Genomic DNA, 18,041 nt, shown 5'->3' on the forward strand with positions numbered 1-18,041 from the left:
GTAAATCTACTGCATTGGATGGTATTTCTATGAGTGTACTTTCAGTGTGCTTTAAAATCAATGTTTGAGAATGATAACAATGAAACAAAACCCCTCAAATGTTCTGGGCTGGCATCCACTACTCAAAAAGCAGCACTTTTATGTCCATGACTTCCAGACTTCAACATCTTTCTAAACTGTACTGCCCTCTCTTGGGTCATGATGAAGAGGCCATACAATTTTCCACAATATTATTTTCACCTTTAATTAAATTATTGATAATTGGAAGGAGGTATATGGGATATACACAGTGCTTGACTTGGACTAAAATAGGTGTCGGTACAAATGTTTGGTACCGGTACTGGATATTTTTAGGTGCAGAGCTAATATTTTATAAGAGGATTAGGAGCTCAAGCAGTAGAACGTTCGAGGGGCCGGTACAAATCAAGCCGATATACACTATAATAGCCTGCTTCAATCCTTCCCAGCTCCACAATAACATCTTTGTAATAAAAGCTACATCTTGCACAAACTATTCTTACAAGCATGCATTTATGCTGTAGTTGCATGGTAGTCTTTAGTCTTGAAATATTTAGCTTTTCATAGTAAAATAGCCCTCTTAAGGTAATGCAGACTTAAGTCTAGGACAAATACAACTTTTTTTGTAGTGTGGAAACAACTGTTCCCCCAGAACCACGCCCCCGAAACCTTGAATTCAAAACTGGCGCCCAGACGTCACTGCCACCCAACTGCTGCGGTACCACCCTCCCACTTCTCCCGTCGGACCTCTGTCTGCGCATGCACACTCGCCTGCTCCAGGCCACCATTTTGTGTAGAGACAACTCTGTCAACGCGTGAGAGGATTAATCGAGCTGGGACGCAAGGGCAAGCTTCCCTACCGTCGCCAGAGGAAGACCGAACAAGCACTGAGCGCTCAAGCAAATTTACCCGGAAAAGGAAGACCGAGGACCAGGTAAAACGTCACTTTCTCCGATGAAGGGGGGCATTTTTGTAGGAGCTGTCGTCGGCCTCTAGGTGTCACGGTGGGGCTCGCGGTCCAGGCGACTGGCGGGGGGGTGTTTGTCTCCCTCTATCGTTATCGAAAATTTACTAAAAACATTTATAACCCAGAAGTTAGAGCTTCTGTTAAACGTATTAGTGTATTTGGACTGCTATTGGTTCGTGTTAAGGCACGGATGGCTTTATAAATGCTTTAATGTTTAGGGTCTTGTTTAGGCCAGGCGTCCATCTTCTCTTGCCCTTTGTTTCCTCTTTTGAGAAGAGAACCTGCGTCTCCGGGTTCTAGAACGAAAGCTCGACATTTCGAGTTTAAACTTTGTATCAATTTCAATGTAACATCCTTAATGTTTCCTGTCACCCATGGTGCTACGATTTGAAAAAAATTAAATATATCATATCTTCTGTAGTCTCGGGTTTACTACATAGCCCCTGATCTGGGTAGTTGTTTTAGTCTATGTTCTAGAACCATCCGATGGTTCTAATATCAACACTAATTGTATAATACTTTCAATGGATTCGTTATTTTACTGCTTCTCAAAATGGGGCTCTAGTTAAGTTGGCTCGGTAACTAGGTAAGGTTTCCGAGAGTAAACACGGAAGGAGGGAATGTAGAGTAATCTCTTATTATGTAGCCCAAATAAATCTGCGAGCACGGAGAGTAACGTTAGATTTCTTCCAAATCAGAAACTAGATTATGGGTTGGTTTTCTATCATCGGCACCACGTCCCATCGCGCCAGCCTTGTCCGCCTACAGCCGACTTTCGATTTAAAACTTGTCATGAGAGAGGGAGCTCGAGCTCTCTCTAACCAGCACGCTGTTACAAAAACATCCACTATACCAGGGCAAGACACGAGGGTGATTCGGGTTGTTTCCTTTTACCAGTGAGTTTTATACCCCCCCCCCAAAAAAATTATCTGCTTATTTTGTATTTTGGCAGTGTTCTCTCTTTATTGGGACTTTGTCAAATGGTTGGTAGATCAGAGAAGTAGGATTAACATGAAAATAATCGGTTGATGTTCGGTGATTAGGCCTGGCTTGCAGTCAGTGTTCTAAATCATCCCAAAGGTGTTCGATGGGGTTGAGGTCAGAACTATGTCCATGCCAGTCAAATTCTTCCACGCCGATCTCGACAAACCATTTCTGTATCGCTGAAACAGGAAAAGGCCTTCCCCAAACTGTTGCCACAAAGTTGGAAGCACAGAATCATCTACTGGCGAAGCTTGTCTATGGAGATTGCATGGCTGTGTGCTCAATTGTATAGACTTGTCTGCAACGTGTGTGGCTGAAATAGCAGAATCCACTTATTTGGGGGGTCCACATACTTTTGTGTTAATATAGTGTATCATGTGTCAAAGTTATTTTTATGGTCTTATCAGGTCGTTTTCTATGGAGGGTGAAGTCGTTTCCTTTGAGACCGCTCAGGTCGAGGGTCTCCAGGACAGTGGGGAGGGAGCAGAGCTGCTCCAGACTGCAGAGGCTGCCCTGATGGAAGGGGGTGTGGCACCCCAAGTGGTGACAGGAAATGTTGAAATGATGGTGATGGACACCCTGGACTCAACCCTTGACCCTGCCCTGCTACAGATGAAGACTGAGGTCCTCGAAGGGGGCGGCACAGTGACGGTCACCGGGGGAGACGAGGGACAGATCATCACCCTGCAGGTTAGTGTGATTTGTGAGTTTACGCTGAGAAAGGTTTGGAAGATATCCTTTGTAAGCCAAACTTGTAGGCATAAATTATTCAGAAAACTGACTGTGTCTTGACTTTAGGTGGTGAACATGGAGGGCAACATGGAGCAGACGAGTGCAGCGCTGGGGCTTGGACAGCTGCAGCTGGTGCAGGTTCCTGTCACTACAGCCACTGTGGAAGAACTGCAGGCCAGCTTTGTTGACGCCTCAGCAGGCAATACTGAGGCAGAGCCAGTGATCTGCCACACCCTCCCTCTGCCCGAGGGCTTCCAGGTCGGACGCTACTCAACTACAAACACACTTTAAACAAGCATTTTAATATCCTGCTTAATGTTTCTATACACACTTTGGCCTGAAGGCTCCTGTGAGATGCACTGACTATAATACAACTCTAATCCCTTCCTGGCAAATTGTTTTTGTCTGGTGAAGGTGGTGAAGGTTGGGGCGAATGGAGAGGTGGAGACAGTTGAGCAGGAAGAACTGCAGGCAGCCCAGGATGAGCTCCAGGTGACCCATGGAGAGGAGGAGGAGGAGGAAGCTGAGCCCCAAGTAGAGGACCAGACCTGGTCCAAAGACCCAGATTACCAGCCAACTGCTGGCATCCGCAAGGGAAAGAAGGGCAAGAAGAGCCGCTTGCGTTACGGGGAGGGGGAACGAGACATGGACGTGTCTGTATATGACTTTGAGGAGGAACAGCAGGAGGGGATGCTCTCTGAGGTCAACGCTGAGAAGGTTGTGGGCAACATGAAGCCGCCCAAACCCACCAAGATAAAAAAGAAAGGTCAAGTTTTGTGTGTATGTGGGGGTATGGCAACCCCTCTCTTTTGGGGTGTGAGGAAGATACCTGTGTGTGTGTTAAAGGGAGAATTGGCGATGATGCAGGAAGTAGAACGCATAGTGGGTCAATTTCCGCAACAGCTATGAACGTTGAAGCGCAAGGCTCAACTTCATGCTGTTTTGGTCCCGTGGCTACCACACTCTTAACAGTGTGAAGCGACTCTGTGCAGATACTGTGTGACAGTGCGCGCGACGTCTTGCATTTCGCTCATCTCAGTATCTGTGGTGCTGCTCGTGGCAACGTCATTTCACTGAGTCTACCTTTTAATGTCTTTAATAACCTCTTGTCTCTCAGGTGTGAAGAAGACGTTCCAGTGTGAGCTGTGTAGCTACACCTGCCCCCGGCGCTCTAACCTGGACCGCCACATGAAGAGCCACACAGATGAGAGGCCACACAAATGCCATCTGTGTGGGAGGGCCTTCAGAACGGTCACACTGCTGAGGAACCACCTCAACACACACACAGGTATCTACAGACTCTCATGTTCAGTCGCAGGCTGTTAAAAAAAAAATATATATCCTTATTGAATTGATAGGGTGCGTGTTAATTATGTTTACTATTGCCCCGTTCCATTTTAGGTACTCGTCCTCATAAATGCCAAGATTGTGACATGGCATTTGTGACCAGTGGAGAGCTGGTGCGTCATCGTCGCTACAAACATACATTCGAGAAACCCTTCAAGTGCTCCATGTGTGACTACGCTAGTGTTGAGGTAAGTACATTTGCAATGTATAACTGAAATGTTTCTGGAATGTTGTTTAAATGTTTCTTTCTCTTTGCCCCAGGTGAGTAAGCTGAAGAGACACATCCGCTCCCATACAGGCGAGAGGCCCTTCCAGTGCAGTCTGTGCAGCTACGCCAGCCGAGACACTTACAAACTGAAGAGACACATGAGGACACACTCAGGTAACACATACCCCAATCTCTCAGCCTTACACCCAAGCATTCCTGATTTTAGTTTTGTTGATCGATGCTACACTACTTGACCAAAAATATATGGGCACCTGCTCGTCGAACATGTCATTCCAAAATCATGGGCATTAATATGGAGTGGTCCCCCCTTTGCTGCTATATCAGCCTCCACTCTTCTGGGAAGGCTTTCCACAAGCGCATTAGTGAGGTCAGGCACTGATGTTGTGGCTTTGTCATGCTGAAACAGGAAAGGGCCTTCCCCAAACTGTTGACACAGAGTTGTCTAGAATGTCATTGTATGCTGTAGGGTTGGATTTCCCTTCACTGGAACTAAGGGCCTTAGCCTGAAAAATGAAAAACAGCCCCAGACCATTATTCCTCCTCCACCAAACTTTACAATTGGCACTGCATTGGGGCAGGTAGTGTTTTCCTAGCATCCACCAAACCCATATTCATCCATCGGACTGCCAGTTGGTGAAGCGTGATTCATCACTCCAGAGAACGCGTTTCTTCTGCTCCAGAGACAAGTGGCAGCAAGCTTTACACCACTCCAGCCGATGCTTGGAGTTGCACATGGTGATCTTAGGCTTGTGTGCTTTTGCTCGGCCATGGAAACCCATTTCTCGAAGCTCCCGATGAACAGTTCTTGTGCTGACGTTGCCTCCAGAGGCAGTTCGGAATTCGCTCGGGAATGTTGCAAACGGGGACAGGTGTTTAAAAAAAAAAAATTATATATATGCTTCAGCACTCGGCGGTCCCGTTCTGTGAGCTTGTGGCCTACCACTTCGCAGCTGAGCCGTTGTTGCTCCTAGACATTTCCAGTTCACAATAACAGCACTTACAGTTGACTGGGGCAGCTGTAGCAGGACAGACATTTGATGAACTCACTTGTTTGAATGGTGGCTCCCGAGTGGCGCAGCGGTCTAAGGAACTGCATCTCAGTGCAAGTGGCGTCACTGTGGCATTTGTTCTTAACTGACTAGTTAAATAAATAAAATGCCGGTGCCACGTTAAGTCACTGAGCTCTTCAGTAAGGCCATTCTACTGCCAATGTTTGGCTGTGTGCTCAATCTCCATAGACAATCTTATACACGTGTCAGCAATGGGGGTGGCTTAAATAGCCGAATCCACTAATTTGAAGGTGTGTGTGTGAGATAGATAGATATACACCTACAGTCTCGCATACAACCTAATAAAGCGTCCCTCTCTCTGGCAGGTGAGAAGCCATATGAGTGCTACATCTGCCATGCTCGTTTCACGCAGAGTGGCACCATGAAGATGCACATCCTGCAGAAGCACACAGAGAATGTGGCCAAATTCCACTGCCCCCACTGTGACACAGTCATCGCCCGCAAGAGCGACCTGGGTAAGCGACTCGCTTGTGCACAGTCATATCTCCTCTGCTGAAATACGGTCTTGTAACCTTGAGTGGATCTCTCTGTGTTCCTTACATTTGGATTGTCCCTTCCTTCCTTTTTCACTCTCAGGTGTGCACTTGCGGAAGCAGCATTCGTTCATGGAGATGGGCAGGAAGTGTCGTTACTGTGACGCTGTGTTCCACGAGCGTTACGCACTCATCCAGCACCAGAAATCCCACAAGAACGAGAAGCGCTTCAAGTGCGACCAGTGTGACTATTGCTGCAGACAGGTACGTGAAAGAGACCTTCTCTGCTTGTTTCCTCTCAATCTTCGCTGATTTGAAATGGCGGATGTCCACCAGATATTTGCCATCATCAATCTCAGAGATGAGAAGAGGCCACTAGATTATTTAGATGCATCCCATGGATATGTTTGGAATCCGCCGGAGACTGTTCTAGACCTCGGTGTGTTCACTGACTGTCCTATGTTTAACCTCTGACCCCTAGGAGCGTCACATGATCATGCACAGACGCACACACACGGGGGAGAAGCCTTACGCATGCAGCCAATGTGAAAAAACTTTCCGGCAGAAGCAGCTGCTGGACATGCACTTCAAACGATACCATGACCCCAATTTCATCCCCACTGCCTTCGTCTGCAGCAAGTGTGCCAAGACCTTCACTCGCAGGGTAAGGGGACAATACACATCCACACTGCAAACTAAAGGACTCCTTCACATCCAAACCCATATCCTCCCGAGCAGAATACAGGACACACAAAAAAACACACCCTCTCACCAGGTTGGGGAGGATTGAAGCCTAGTTGCTCCACAGTGTGTTGTGGTCTTAGTGCCTTCAGAAAGTATTCATACTGCTCGACTTATTCCACATTTTGTTTTACAGCCCGATTTCAAAATGTTTTTCTCTCGCTCATCTGCACACAATACCCATAATCACAAAGTGAAAACATGTTTTTCAAAATTTTTCAAAATTTATTGTAAATTAAATATCTAATTTCCATAAGTATTTACTCCCCTGAGTCAATACTTTGTAGAAGCACCTTTTTCAGCAATTACAGCTTAGAGTCGTCTTGGGTCTGTCTATCACCTGGATTTGGAATGTTCTCCCATTTCTTCCAGATTTTCTCAAGCTCTGTTAGAGCCACTGAACACGCCAATTGGCAGGTGTTTTTTATGTTGCTCATTAAAAACGAGATTTCAGTCTTTCCTGACCAAAATCCGCATTTGGTTAATGATTGTACCCCATGAGTCACTGAATATATCTAAGAGAACTCAAATCTGTAAATAATTTTTATGTTTTTTCCAAGGATGTTTTAGTTGCACAATTTTGTTTCTAACTAAGGTGTTTGGTGTAGTATTTCTCAAGCAAAAAACATTTTTACACAGTGTTTTATGTGAACATTTGGAGCTGCTGAGCAGGTCTGTCGCACTGTCTATGCTATTGGATAGAGGGCAATCACCGCAGCTCTTCATCCCATGTTAGTGGGCAAATGGACATTGTCAAATCAAAACAATCTTAATTTACCCGTTGTGATGCATGAATGTTTTAGACGACTGAATTTGTCCCAAATATCATGTTTACACTTTTTAAAATAATTTTGACACTAGTTTCTGACTCATCGACGCCACAAGTCATTTTTCAAAGGGATTTGTTGCTTTTTAATGGCAGTCACTCTAAGTCAGATGGGGAACGGCGGTGAACAGCCATCTTCAAGCCTTTCCACCGGTTTTCAATGGGATTTGTGTCTGCGATTTTTCTAGGCCACTCAAGGACTCTTACATTCTGTTCTGAAGCCATTCCAGCGTTCCTTTGGCTGTATGCTTGGTCATTTTTTGGTTGAAACGTAAATCTTCACTCCATTCTAAGGTCATTGGCTATAAAGCAGGTTCTCATCCATGATTTACCTGTATTTGCCTCCATAGTGCTTTGCATTCAGGCCAAAGAGTTCAATTGTTTTCTTCAGACCACAATCTTTTGCCGTATGATCTGTTGTTCACGTGCCTTTTTGCAAACTCCAGGCGTGCTGGTGCCTTTTTTCTCAGTAGTGACTTCCGTCTGCCCACTCTCCCATAAAGCCCAGATTGGGGAAGTGCTGTGGATGTTCTCCCATCTCGGCCATGGAACTCTGTAGTTCTGTCAGTGGTCATTGGGTTCTTGGTCACCCCCCTGACCAAGGTCCTTCTTGCGCGGTTGCTCAATTTGGTCGGACGGACAGCTCTAAGCAGAGTCTGGGTAGTTCCATATTTTTACAATTTCCCGATGATGGAGACCACTGTGCTCTTTGAACACTCCAGAAATATTTTTATACCCTTCCCCAGATGTCTCATCACAATTCTGATTCTTCCTTGGACTTCATGATATAGTTTCTGCTCTGACATGCACTGTTAACTGTGGCACCATATATATAGACAGGTGTTTCTTTCTAAATTACATTTACATTTAAGTCATTTAGCAGACGCTCTTATCTAGAGCGACTTACAAATTGGTGCATTCACCTTATGACATCCAGTGGAACAGCCACTTTACAATAGTGCATCTAAATCTTTTAAGGGGGGGGGGGCAGAAGGATTGCTTTATCCTATCCTAGGTATTCCTTGAAGAGGTGGGGTTTCAGGTGTCTCCGGAAGGTGGTGATTGACTCCGCTGTCCTGGCGTCGTGAGGGAGTTTGTTCCACCATTGGGGTGCCAGAGCAGCGAACAGTTTTGACTGGGCTGAGCGGGAACTGTACTTCCTCAGTGGTAGGGAGGCGAGCAGGCCAGAGGTGGATGAACGCAGTGCCCTTGTTTGGGTGTAGGGCCTGATCAGAGCCTGAAGGTACTGAGGTGCCGTTCCCCTCACAGCTCCGTAGGCAAGCACCATGGTCTTGTAGCGGATGCGAGCTTCAACTGGAAGCCAGTGGAGAGAGCGGAGGAGCGGGGTGACGTGAGAGAACTTGGGAAGGTTGAACACCAGACGGGCTGCGGCGTTCTGGATGAGTTGTAGGGGTTTAATGGCACTGGCAGGGAGCCCAGCCAACAGCGAGTTGCAGTAATCCAGACGGGAGATGACAAGTGCCTGGATTAGGACCTGCGCCGCTTCCTGTGTGAGGCAGGGTCGTACTCTGCGGATGTTGTAGAGCATGAACCTACAGGAACGGGCCACCGCCTTGATGTAAGTTGAGAACGACAGGGTGTTGTCCAGGATCACGCCAAGGTTCTTAGCGCTCTGGGAGGAGGACACAATGGAGTTGTCAACCGTGATGGCGAGATCATGGAACGGGCAGTCCTTCCCTGGGAGGAAGAGCAGCTCCGTCTTGCCGAGGTTCAGCTTGAGGTGGTGATCCGTCATCCACACTGATATGTCTGCCAGACATGCAGAGATGCGATTCGCCACCTGGTCATCAGAAGGGGGAAAGGAGAAGATTAATTGTGTGTCGTCTGCATAGCAATGATAGGAGAGACCATGTGAGGTTATGACAGAGCCAAGTGACTTGGTGTATAGCGAGAATAGGAGAGGGCCTAGAACAGAGCCCTGGGGGACACCAGTGGTGAGAGCGCGTGGTGAGGAGACAGATTCTCGCCACGCCACCTGGTAGGAGCGACCTGTCAGGTAGGACGCAATCCAAGCGTGGGCCGCGCCGGAGATGCCCAACTCGGAGAGGGTGGAGAGGAGGATCTTATGGTTCACAGTATCGAAGGCAGCCGATAGGTCTAGAAGGATGAGAGCAGAGGAGAGAGAGTTAGCTTTAGCAGTGCGGAGCGCCTCCGTGATACAGAGAAGAGCAGTCTCAGTTGAGTGACTAGTCCTGAAACCTGACTGATTTGGATCAAGAAGGTCATTCTGAGAGAGATAGCAGGAGAGCTGGCCAAGGACGGCACGTTCAAGAATCATGCCCAAACAATTTAATTAGTCACAGGTGGACTCCAATCACATTGTAGTGACATCTCAAGTATGATCAAAGGAAATTGGATGTACATGAGCTCCATTTGGAGTGTCATAGCAAAGGGGTGTGAATACTTGTGTAAATTAGATTTCTGTATTTATCTTCAATAAATGTGCAAACATTTCTGAACATGTTTTCACTTTGTCATTATGGGGTATTGTGTGTAGATGGGTGAGCGAGAATATATTTAATCCATTTTGAATTTAGGCTGTAACACAACAAAATGTGAAATAAGTCAAGGGATATGAATACCTGTTTACATGTAATAATTTTTCCCATTATTAAAAAAACAAAAAACTGTTACACATACGACCAACGACTACATCTCATCTGCCCTGACCCACGTGCTCACACCCCATCCCTAGTACCTGCATTATTGTTTGCCACATGGCCTTAAATTGTACCAATTTGTCTTTCTAGGTTGCCCATGCTATTTCAACAAAAGAAAAAATTAAAAAATTCCCATTATGTTAATGGTTGATTTACATGTTTTTAGTATACATTTTTTCAAGGTGGGTGATGAAGAGATTCAATGGGCTGGATGATTATCTCACTATTTTCTGAAGGCACTGTATATGACTGTTTGCTCATCAGAACACCATGCTGCGTCACGCGGAGAACTGTAACGGAGAGAACACCGGCGACGAGAACGGAACCCCGTCCAAGAAAGGCCGCCGCGGCAGAAAGAGGAAAATGCGCTCCAGACGGGATGACGACGATGACGACACCGGTACGACCAAGTCACAGTTAATTTTATTGTTCTTATACATGCAACAATATCATATAATATTATTTAGTGTGCATCTTAAGAGTACAGTGCTAAAATCAGGTCTTTCTTGTTCCTCTCTTCCACAGAGCCTGAGCTGGATGACATTGAGGAAGAGGAGGAGGAGGAGGAGGAGGAGCTGCTAGCTGAGATTGAGGTGGAGCAGGCACCACCGGTTGTCCCTGTCCCTGCCCCTGTTGGCCCGCCAGCCAAGAGGAAACGTGGAAGACCTCCCAAGGCCAAACCTGCCCCAAGTGAGTCACACTCTGGTACCCTGTTGGAATATTACAAAAAGTACAACCCTCCCTACTTAATTTCTTGAAGGAATCACTTTTCATGCAGACATGCAATCGAGTGAATACTTTGGCCTTCACATATTTAATCAGGTGCAGATCACTGATTAGTACCCAAAGGGACTCAAAACAGCTGAACAGATGTGTAGAAGTGGTGTTCTTCTTCCCTCAGCGGCGGCAATCATCCGTGTGGAGGATGAGACGACATGCGAGGTGGATGACATAATCGTGAAGAAAGAGATGAAGGCCGAGCAGGCGAGCCAGGAGGAAGAAGCTGTTGAGGATGAGGTGCCAGCAGTAGAGGTGGAGCATGCTGAAGGAGAGCCTGCCAATCAGGTAGAAGAGTCATTCCAGGGGGAGGAGGTGGTGCAGGAAATGGCACTGTCTGTCACAGAGGCTCCGCCCAACGGTGACCTCACTCCTGAGATGATTCTCAGTATGATGGACCGGTGATGAAGACGAAGCCTCTGACTACATCTAACAATACAAATGGTCCCCTATCTGTACACTCACATGCACCCCATTTGTACCCACTCTCAAACACACATACCTGCCCTCGTATACACCGTACACGTATACCACACATGTACACCCCAGTTATAACCTTAGATCTCTCTCTCTCTGATGTTGATGATAATGCCTGGGACATGTCTAAAGATACCTTTAGCCCATTCTATTTTTTTAAGAGCTTATTTTCCTCTCTTGCGATCTCTATCTACATCCCACTGCGAAACCCCTGACACCCTCGTGTTGAATTATGTTTGTATACAGAATCTAGATAACATTATGCAGAGTGTTGTCACTGGAAAAGATGTAAAGAGGGGGGGGGGGTTTAGATCATGATGATGTATTATGTCATAAATCATGTCCTCATTCTGCTGTCAATTATGTTCTAAAGTTCCTCAGAATGCCTTCTCTGTAGCATATTTTGGCCCACATTTGATCTCTTCATGTTGGCCCTCTTCTCGTGCTCTGTTGTCTGTAAAAAAAAAAAAAAGTATCATGCGCTTTCACCCATGGAATTAGCTGTTAGGGGTTCAATGGTTAGGGGGGTGGGATGACCTGAAATATTCTGCTTTTACAAACTGTTATGCTGTTTTCAAATGAAATGCAATACCTTGCTCTTGTTAAAGCTTTTAGAATGTATTTGTTTTTTGGTTTGATGCTTTCTTTTGTACCATCAAAATTAAATGCTAGGGGACTTGAATGGCAATGATATGATTGGAGGGGTGGGAGAATGCTTGACTGTACAGTCAATAATAATACAAATAAAAAAAGATCAACCTACTGGGGTGTCATGAGTCAATTTGCTTCAGTTTCAGCCTTGATTAGGCTAATTTAGTATGGCATGTAGTGCTGAAATATAGACACTAGGATGTTTGATCATGTTCAGACTAGAGTATAATCTGCCCTATTTATCTGCTACATGGTTCTGACACCTGACAGAAGGCTTATGCCCACAAATCTCTTTTTTATAAACCTGTTTGGAGTAGTAGGTGTAATAGACTATTTTGGTTGTTCCTATTGAATTTCTTTCAGAGGATCTGTCCTCTGATATTAGGTGCTTCATTAAAACACAATTTCTGTCCCCTCCATGGTTTTCCCTTGCTTGATATTTTAATCACTTCGTGGAGATTTACACACACTAGAAACCCATTGCCAGATCACCAGTCATCCCCTGAATTTTTTATATCCTATCCATGTAAAATGTATTATTAATTTGTAATTTTAACACATTGTTCCCTTCCTGCATTTTGGTCAGTTCCATGAAGAACCTTAATTTCTATTATAAATGAATATATACTAGACTGCCTTGTGCACCTGCACTGCTCTCCCTCTAGCACAAGCTCTAAATTTCTCCATTCTCTCTCCGTCTTCTCATTCTTTCGGTCTTTCTGAAGGAGGGGGGGGGGGAGAAAGGCGAGGCCCCTTGTTGTCAAATCTGTCAGTCTAGCTCAGCTTGGCCCCTCCTACCTTGGTGGAGACAGTGAATGCTGCTGCTGGTGCCTTTAGTAACGGTGCCTCGGCAACAGAGCCACGGCAACGGAGTGCTGTGTCTCCCCTTATGGAGCTTCCATTGGGCGGGCCGGCGCTGAGGCACTATACCCGCAGCAGACCTAGACCACACCGACAAAACCAACACCTCCGCCCCAGCAGACCACAGGTACAGGGAGATGGAGAAAAAGGGGTGCTGTGTAGAGGCATAATGGTAAGGAGGGGGAGATGTGATAGGGTGCAGGGGAAAGGAGGGATGGAGGGAACATGCCTGGTGCCTGCTTGATTCAAGGTACTTGGATCGTAACAGCAACCAGCTGCTTGCATATTCAACACCAATAGTGTGTGTTTGTGGGGATTGCATTGGTGTATAGGATTGTGATTGTATGTGGCTAATTTCTAGGGCTATATAATGCTTCGCCTGAAGCTGGCGGGCTTTTTCTTGGTAGGTGTTTGTGAATTTTCTCTACCTTAGCCATCATCACCTTATCCATTGTATGCCTGCCATTGGTACTGTATCAGTCACGATCATAGTTAACACATGTAATGCTGGTTTTGTTGGATGAACTAAACCAAACCTAATCACATGGGCAGCCTTAGTGCCACAGGACATGACATCATAGAGTCTTACTGGTTTTCTGAGTCAGTCATTGGTAATTTCACATACCAATGGTAGTGTAATAATGTAGATCTAGGGGATATATGTATGAGGTTTTGTTGTTCTGTCTGTGTATATTCTGTGAGTCAGGGAAGTCTGAGCCCATGAGGTGACAATGTTATGTAATAATTACTATGTGCAATATGAAGGAAACTGCTCTCAGTAACCTCCTGATATCCAACATAGCACTCTTTCCACCAATTGGAAACCCTTTCGTTTCTATTTTTCTGGTAGTCTAACTGCGCTCACACACATTCTCATACACAAACACCTAATAATCACAGATATCATAACACTTATCCTTTCTTTCTCTGTGCATGCGTGTGACACAGGAATCGGTGGTTGACAATGAAAATGGAGTCCCTGATCACATGGGGCGAGTTGATGAGGGAGTTGAGGAGTTCTTTACTAAGCGAGTCCTTCCTGTCGACACCCTGTGAGTATCTGACCAAACTCATCCTAGATAATCTGACTCTTCACTATCTCATACCCAACACATCTTAACCAGCTCACAGTAAACCTCTTTAAATTTGAGTAATTTATGAGATGCTCATGTTCATAACAACCTACAATAAGTACATTCAAGAAATATAATATACAACATTTCCTGACCAGATTACCTGCATGCAGGCCCTAGCTTGTCCAGGTCAGAACACATGGCCAGGAAAAACTCAGGGCCCTATGATTGACAAACGCACACATGCTGGTCCTGTGCTACTCTGACTCTTCCTCCAGGAAAACACAGAATGAGGCTGGGGAACCTCCCATTACTGAACAGGAAACGGAAGTAGCACCTACTAGCGCCGCTCCTTGCCCCGCCCCTTCCAGAACCCTAAGGAGGAAGCTGGGCGAGTTCTTCACCCTTAAAAAGCGGAGGGCTGTGAAATCAGAGAGAAGCCAAGAGGGGAAGGCCAAGAAGACCTCCATTGCCGACCTAATCCGGCCTCTGAGGGAGGCCGCCAGAGCTGAAAAAGATAAAGTGAAGGAGAATGAAAAAGTGAAAGAAAAGGAGAAGGAGAGTGTGGATGACAACGTTGTGACAGGAGATCCAGTGGAAGCAGAAAACCCTTCTTCTGATGGTCCCACTCCACTGAGGGGTGAGGCTCCACCCCGTCGTGCGCTAAGAGAGGGGAAGTCACAGTCTCTAATTCTGCTCTCTGGATCTGCAGCCAACGCTGGGAACACCAAGAACACTGCACAAGGGAAGGTAGGTATTCGAATGTATTCAAACCGACCCTTCAAAAAATTTGATGGGTTAAAGCAATTTGGTAAAAAATTCTACATAGCCTATAAAAGGATTGTTTTTGCTTTTATTTTGATCATTCTTTAGTTAAAATTGGTTCTTATCGGCACTGACAGCTTCTCCTTGGTTCTGGTTAGTTTCAGAAACACTCGTCTGACGGCCATCATGGCTTTGAGCAGCGCCTCCAGCTCATGCTACAACGTATTGGTGTGTCCAAAGCTCAGCCAGGAGAGACACAGGTGTGTATGTGCATTTATCTGAGTGTGTATGTGGTTGTGTGTCTAAGGAAAACATAAAAATTCTTATTCCATTCTACAGAGTCAGGAGAGAGAGATGAAAAAAGCTGAATCAGAGGGTAAGTCCCTTTACTCATATAACACTTGCTAGACTATATGTGCGAGTCTGTGTATGGTGTTGGATGTGTGTGTTCCTTCATTTTCTGTCTCGGTTTCAGGCACTATCATCGATAATAAACCTGAGCCCCCACCCACATTTATGAAGCCCCGGACCATGTCCACCTCGTCAGGTAACACACACACGCAGACAAACGCACACGCACACACGCACGCACGCACGCACGCACGCACACACTATTAAATACAATTTTGTGTATCTTATGCTCATCTTCTTTCTATTTAGATACGAGACGCCCGGTCCGACAGAATGTGTCCGCACATGAGTCAGCTGGGAAACCTGCTCTGCCTCCTAAACCAATAATTAAGCGAGGCCCAACCCCACCTCCCACTATCTCCAGTCATCTCACACCTGAGAGTGACCTAGCCCAAATACAGGAAGGAGAAGCGTGTTCCCCCACAGACCCCACCCCTAGTATCACTGATACCCCTACCAGTTCTAAACCTATCCCCACTGACACCACTATTCCCATCACTGTTCCAGATCCCACTAACCATTCTCTTCCCACTGACACCATCCTTCCCTCCCCTGTCCCAGATCCCACTAACTCTTCTCTTCCCACTGACACCATCCTTCCCTCCCCTGTCCCAGATCCCACTAACTCTTCTATTCTCACTGACACCAGCATTCCCTCCCCTGTCCCAGATCCCACTAACTCTTCCATCCCCGTTTATACCACCGCTACTTCCTCTAATTTAACCCCCAATGACATCATCCCCTCTATGACGTCTGCACCCGTCCCTATCAATACTACAGCCCCCACTCCCAACACCACCAGCTTCATCCCCAGTACTAACCCTGCCACAACCACTACCATTACCTCCATCACAACTACATCTGGCCCTATGAATATTACAACTTCCACCCCCCCTACTGACATGAACTCTGGCTCTATCCCCACTATTACCCACACCCCAATTCCCCCTACCTCCACTGACTCCACCACCCCAACCCCCTCTGCGTCTTCCATACCTAATTTAGCCACCATCACCATTACAAGCATTACTGCCCCAACACCTGTTAACACTAATACTGATACCCATACATCAACAACCCCCACCACTAATGCTTCTACCCCTACCTTTACTGATACTGCTGCCTCAACTTCTACTGACTTGACAACTCCAACACTAAATACTACCATCTCCATAATTGCTTCTGCTGCCAACAACACTTCTACTCCCACCCCCACTACCTCTCTGTGTTCCACCCCCACTACCCGAATTACTAATTCAGTTACCCCACCTTCATATCCTGCTGCTACTATAACAACCTCTACCCTTAATTCTATGAATGGTGCTTCCACCCTTACCTCCATAAACTCTACTGACTCCAACGCTACCCAAACCAGAACTCACAATAACAGCGCAACTAACTCTGTCAACTTCACTTCTACCTTAAGCCCCACTAACTCTACTAGTCCTATCACTACTTCCTCTACCAGCTCAACTTCCACTAACAGTGCTGCTCACACTGCTACTATCCCTAGCAGTTCGATTCCTATTCTCTCTACTAATCACTCCCCCACTGTCACTTCTATCCTCACTGCCACTCACTCAACTAACTCCACCAATACTTCCTCCCCCACATTCTCTTCTACTTACACCACTACTAACACTACTAGTCCCATCCCAACTAACTCTACTAGCCTGACCACTACCCCCACCCCCATTAACTCTAGCCCCGTCACCACTATCTCTGCAAGCCCTTCTAATATCACCATTATCTCTACAAGCCCTTCTAATATCACCACTATCACTAACTCTTCTGTCCTCATCAGTACCCCCAGCCCCACTAACTCTACTACCAGCACCCCCACTAACCCTTCAAATCCCACCAACACCACTAAACCTACTAACTCTACTACACAAACCACTATCTCAATCCCCACTAATTCTGTTACTCATAGTCCCACTAACTCTTCTACTCATAGCCCCACTAACTCTTCCAGTCCAACCCCCACTAACTCTACTAGCCAAACACCAACTAATACTATTCAACCATCACCTGAGGAGAGAATTAGCCCTAATCCTGCAATGGGACTGCTTTCCATGACTAAGGGTACAAGTAAGTGTGTGTGTTCAATAATAATAATATTGCTTGAAATTTGGAAGTAACCTGTTGAAAATAACATCATCTGTCCTTCCCTTTCCTCTCCTACAGATGACCTGAATGCTGAGAGGGTAGAGAGGAACAAGGAGACAGAGAAGGAGAAACGTAGCAAGGAAGAAGATGTCAGGAGGCCCACAGAGAAAGAAAAAGAACAGAAATCATTGGCGAACTACATAGGCAAAACCATAAAAGAGGAGAAGGAAGAGGGTCTGCAGAAGGTGGATGGGATCATGAGGCAGGGAGTAGAAGGGACCAAATCAAATGAGGGTAGAGAGCTGTGTAAAGGGGATTGGGATAAAAAGAGGGAAGGAGGGACTAATGGGTCAGATGAAAAAGAGTTCAAAACTAAGGAGGTGGTAGAGAGCAAGTCAAACAAGGGACCAACTACTGTGATAGAGGCAGGGGAGGCCACAGTAAAAGAAACGGGGGAGAGTCCATGGGACTGACTACAGGGACCACATCACAGCCACAGCAGCAAACCGCAGAGGGTGGAACATCGGATCAAAGAACTGAGACCCCCTCTGTGTTACACAAATGGACTGACCCAGCAACGTGTCATTTTTTTCTCAACCATGTTTATATTTGCATTGCACGTATTGTATGATTATGTAATACATCAACTGTGGTGAAATATGTTTACAATAGATGGATATGAGACATATAGTTACTTATGATTATTAAAATGAATATTCATAATGTCATGATGTCTTTATCATGCTTCAGTCCATCTGTTAGTTCCTGGCTCCAAATCTCTTTGGAATGTCTATACTATGTCTATAACTAAGCCTAAACCAGAAATGTATGACAAAAGTTGGTGGAAGG

The 18,041-nt window shown here is 45.9% G+C and overlaps 2 protein-coding genes across 4 annotated transcripts; both read left to right on the forward strand.

Moving 5' to 3' along the window:
- The first annotated feature begins 744 nt into the window (after nucleotides 1-744).
- On the forward strand, nucleotides 745-12,084 carry LOC129834514 (transcriptional repressor CTCF-like). Of its 2 annotated transcripts, none has more exons than XM_055899577.1 (13): nucleotides 745-952; nucleotides 2,377-2,659; nucleotides 2,768-2,959; nucleotides 3,116-3,467; nucleotides 3,819-3,989; nucleotides 4,103-4,236; nucleotides 4,310-4,430; nucleotides 5,653-5,802; nucleotides 5,924-6,084; nucleotides 6,302-6,484; nucleotides 10,333-10,468; nucleotides 10,594-10,758; nucleotides 10,970-12,084. In XM_055899577.1, exons 2-13 carry the CDS (start codon nucleotides 2,387-2,389, stop codon nucleotides 11,248-11,250), a joined length of 2,319 nt encoding a protein of 772 aa, XP_055755552.1. In that variant the 5' UTR covers nucleotides 745-952; nucleotides 2,377-2,386; the 3' UTR covers nucleotides 11,251-12,084. The 2 variants fall into 2 exon arrangements, with proteins under 2 accessions (XP_055755552.1, XP_055755551.1); XM_055899576.1 differs by lacking the exon at nucleotides 745-952 and adding an exon at nucleotides 1,038-1,881.
- A 653-nt stretch (nucleotides 12,085-12,737) lies between these two features.
- LOC129834515 (mucin-2-like) lies at nucleotides 12,738-17,920 on the forward strand. 2 transcript variants are annotated; one of them, XM_055899578.1, is made up of 8 exons: nucleotides 12,738-13,006; nucleotides 13,783-13,886; nucleotides 14,186-14,657; nucleotides 14,831-14,932; nucleotides 15,012-15,048; nucleotides 15,148-15,219; nucleotides 15,333-17,174; nucleotides 17,271-17,920. In XM_055899578.1, the coding sequence occupies exons 1-8, from the start codon at nucleotides 12,863-12,865 to the stop codon at nucleotides 17,663-17,665; spliced, it is 3,168 nt and encodes a 1,055-aa protein (XP_055755553.1). In that variant the 5' UTR covers nucleotides 12,738-12,862; the 3' UTR covers nucleotides 17,666-17,920. The 2 variants fall into 2 exon arrangements, with proteins under 2 accessions (XP_055755553.1, XP_055755554.1); XM_055899579.1 differs by having other exon boundaries at nucleotides 12,738-12,961.
- Nucleotides 17,921-18,041: the final 121 nt, after the last annotated feature.

Source organism: Salvelinus fontinalis, chromosome 35 (assembly GCF_029448725.1).
Source record: "Salvelinus fontinalis isolate EN_2023a chromosome 35, ASM2944872v1, whole genome shotgun sequence".
Lineage (NCBI taxonomy): Eukaryota > Metazoa > Chordata > Actinopteri > Salmoniformes > Salmonidae > Salvelinus > Salvelinus fontinalis.